The sequence below is a fragment of the Piliocolobus tephrosceles genome, chromosome 21, assembly GCF_002776525.5.
Source record: "Piliocolobus tephrosceles isolate RC106 chromosome 21, ASM277652v3, whole genome shotgun sequence".
Lineage (NCBI taxonomy): Eukaryota > Metazoa > Chordata > Mammalia > Primates > Cercopithecidae > Piliocolobus > Piliocolobus tephrosceles.
The window spans coordinates 45642952-45644577 of NC_045454.1; the positions used below are offsets into that span (position 1 = coordinate 45642952).

At 49.1% G+C, this 1626-nt stretch overlaps 1 protein-coding gene across 1 annotated transcript in view; it reads left to right on the forward strand.

Annotated features, from left to right (window-relative positions):
* Positions 1-1626, forward strand: part of INSR (insulin receptor) — a 191362-nt gene that overhangs the window by 172072 nt on the left and 17664 nt on the right. The window contains exon 13 of the mRNA XM_026455549.2: positions 296-455. Coding sequence (XP_026311334.1) covers positions 296-455 — 160 coding nt within the window. The remainder of the gene's footprint in view (positions 1-295; positions 456-1626) is intronic.

Below are 1626 nucleotides of genomic sequence, written 5' to 3' on the forward strand. Positions count from 1 at the left end.
GGGGAGAGAAGGGAAGAAAGGAAAAGAAAAGAAACCATCGGGGTCTAATGCTCGGCTTCTGGCTTATGAAGTCCGGCCCTTTCCAATAATGATAATCTGTATCTATATCCTTATCCCTAGCACTGTGGTTATAAAATTCTGCAGTTCTCAAAGTCACTTGTGTGTCTTAGTCTGTGCTTTGCTGCCTTGGCGTCATTTCTGAGCAGGATCCTGGCTATGAGCTCCCTGCTAGGGGCGGACACTCCCAAATGTGCAAAACTCAGCCACCCTCCTCCTCCTCCTCTCTTCCTTCCAGGAGCTGCATCTCTGTGTCTCCCGCAAGCACTTCGCTCTGGAACGGGGCTGCAGGCTGCGCGGGCTGTCGCCGGGGAACTACAGCGTGCGAGTCCGGGCCACCTCCCTCGCGGGCAACGGCTCCTGGACGGAACCCACCTATTTCTACGTCACAGACTATTGTAAGTCTCCATGGCAGCCTCAGCTAGTTGGGGCTGTGCTTAGCACTGAGCATGTGGGACATTTAAGAGGATAACATGGAGAGGCCACAGGTGCTGGTCCTGGCCTTGACTGTCCGGCCTACCAGATGCCGCTGTGTGACTGGGGCTAGGGGCTTGCTCTCTCTGATCCTGCACTTGATGCTTGTTCTGGAGTGCAGTGGCACAGTCTTGGCTCACTGTAGCGTCCACCTTCCAGGTTCAAGTGATTCTCCCACCTCAGCCTCACAGTAACTGGGACTACAGGTGCACACCACCACGCCTGGCTAATTTTTGTATTTTTAGTGGAGATGGCATTTCACCACGTTGGCCAGCTGATCTCAAACTCCTGACCTCAAGTGATCTACCCACCTCAGCCTCCCAAAGTGCTGGAATTACAGGCATGAGTCACCACCATGCCTGGACTGATCCTGCACTTTAAAAAAAAAGCACTTTTATTTTTGTTTCAGAGGTACTTATGCAGTTCATTATATAAGTAAATTGTGTGTCGTTGGGGGTTTGCTGTACAGGTAATTTTGTCACCCATGTATGTAATCATTATAGTACCAGATAGGTCATTTTTTGATCCTTTCCCTCTTCTCACCCACCACTCTCAAGTAGGCACCTGTGTTAGTCTGTACTCACACTGCAATAAAGAAATACCTGGCTGGGCACAGTGGCTGACACCTGTAATCCCAGCACTTTGGGAGGCCAAGGTGGGCCAATCACTTGAGGTCAGGAGTTTGAGACCAGCCTGGCCAACATGGTGAAACCCCATCTCTACCAAAAAATACAAAAATTAGCTGAGCATGGTGGTGTGCGCCTGTAGTCCCAGCCCCTTGGGAGATTGAGGTGGGAGAATTGCTTGAACTGGGGAGGCAGAAGTTGCAGTGAGCCGAGATTGTACCACTGCACTCCAGCCTGGGCAACAGAGCAAGACCCTGTCTCAAAAAAAAAAAAAAGAGAGACAGGAAGGAAGGGAGGGAGGGAAAGGAGGGAAGGAGAGAAGGAAGGAAGGATAGAGGGAGAGAGAGAAAGAAAGAAAGAGAAAAAGAAAGAGAAAGAAAGAAAGAAGAAAGAGAGAGAGAGAAAGAAAAGAAAGAAAGAAAAAAGAAAGAAAGAAAGAAAGAAAGAAAGAAAGAAAGAAAGAAAGAAA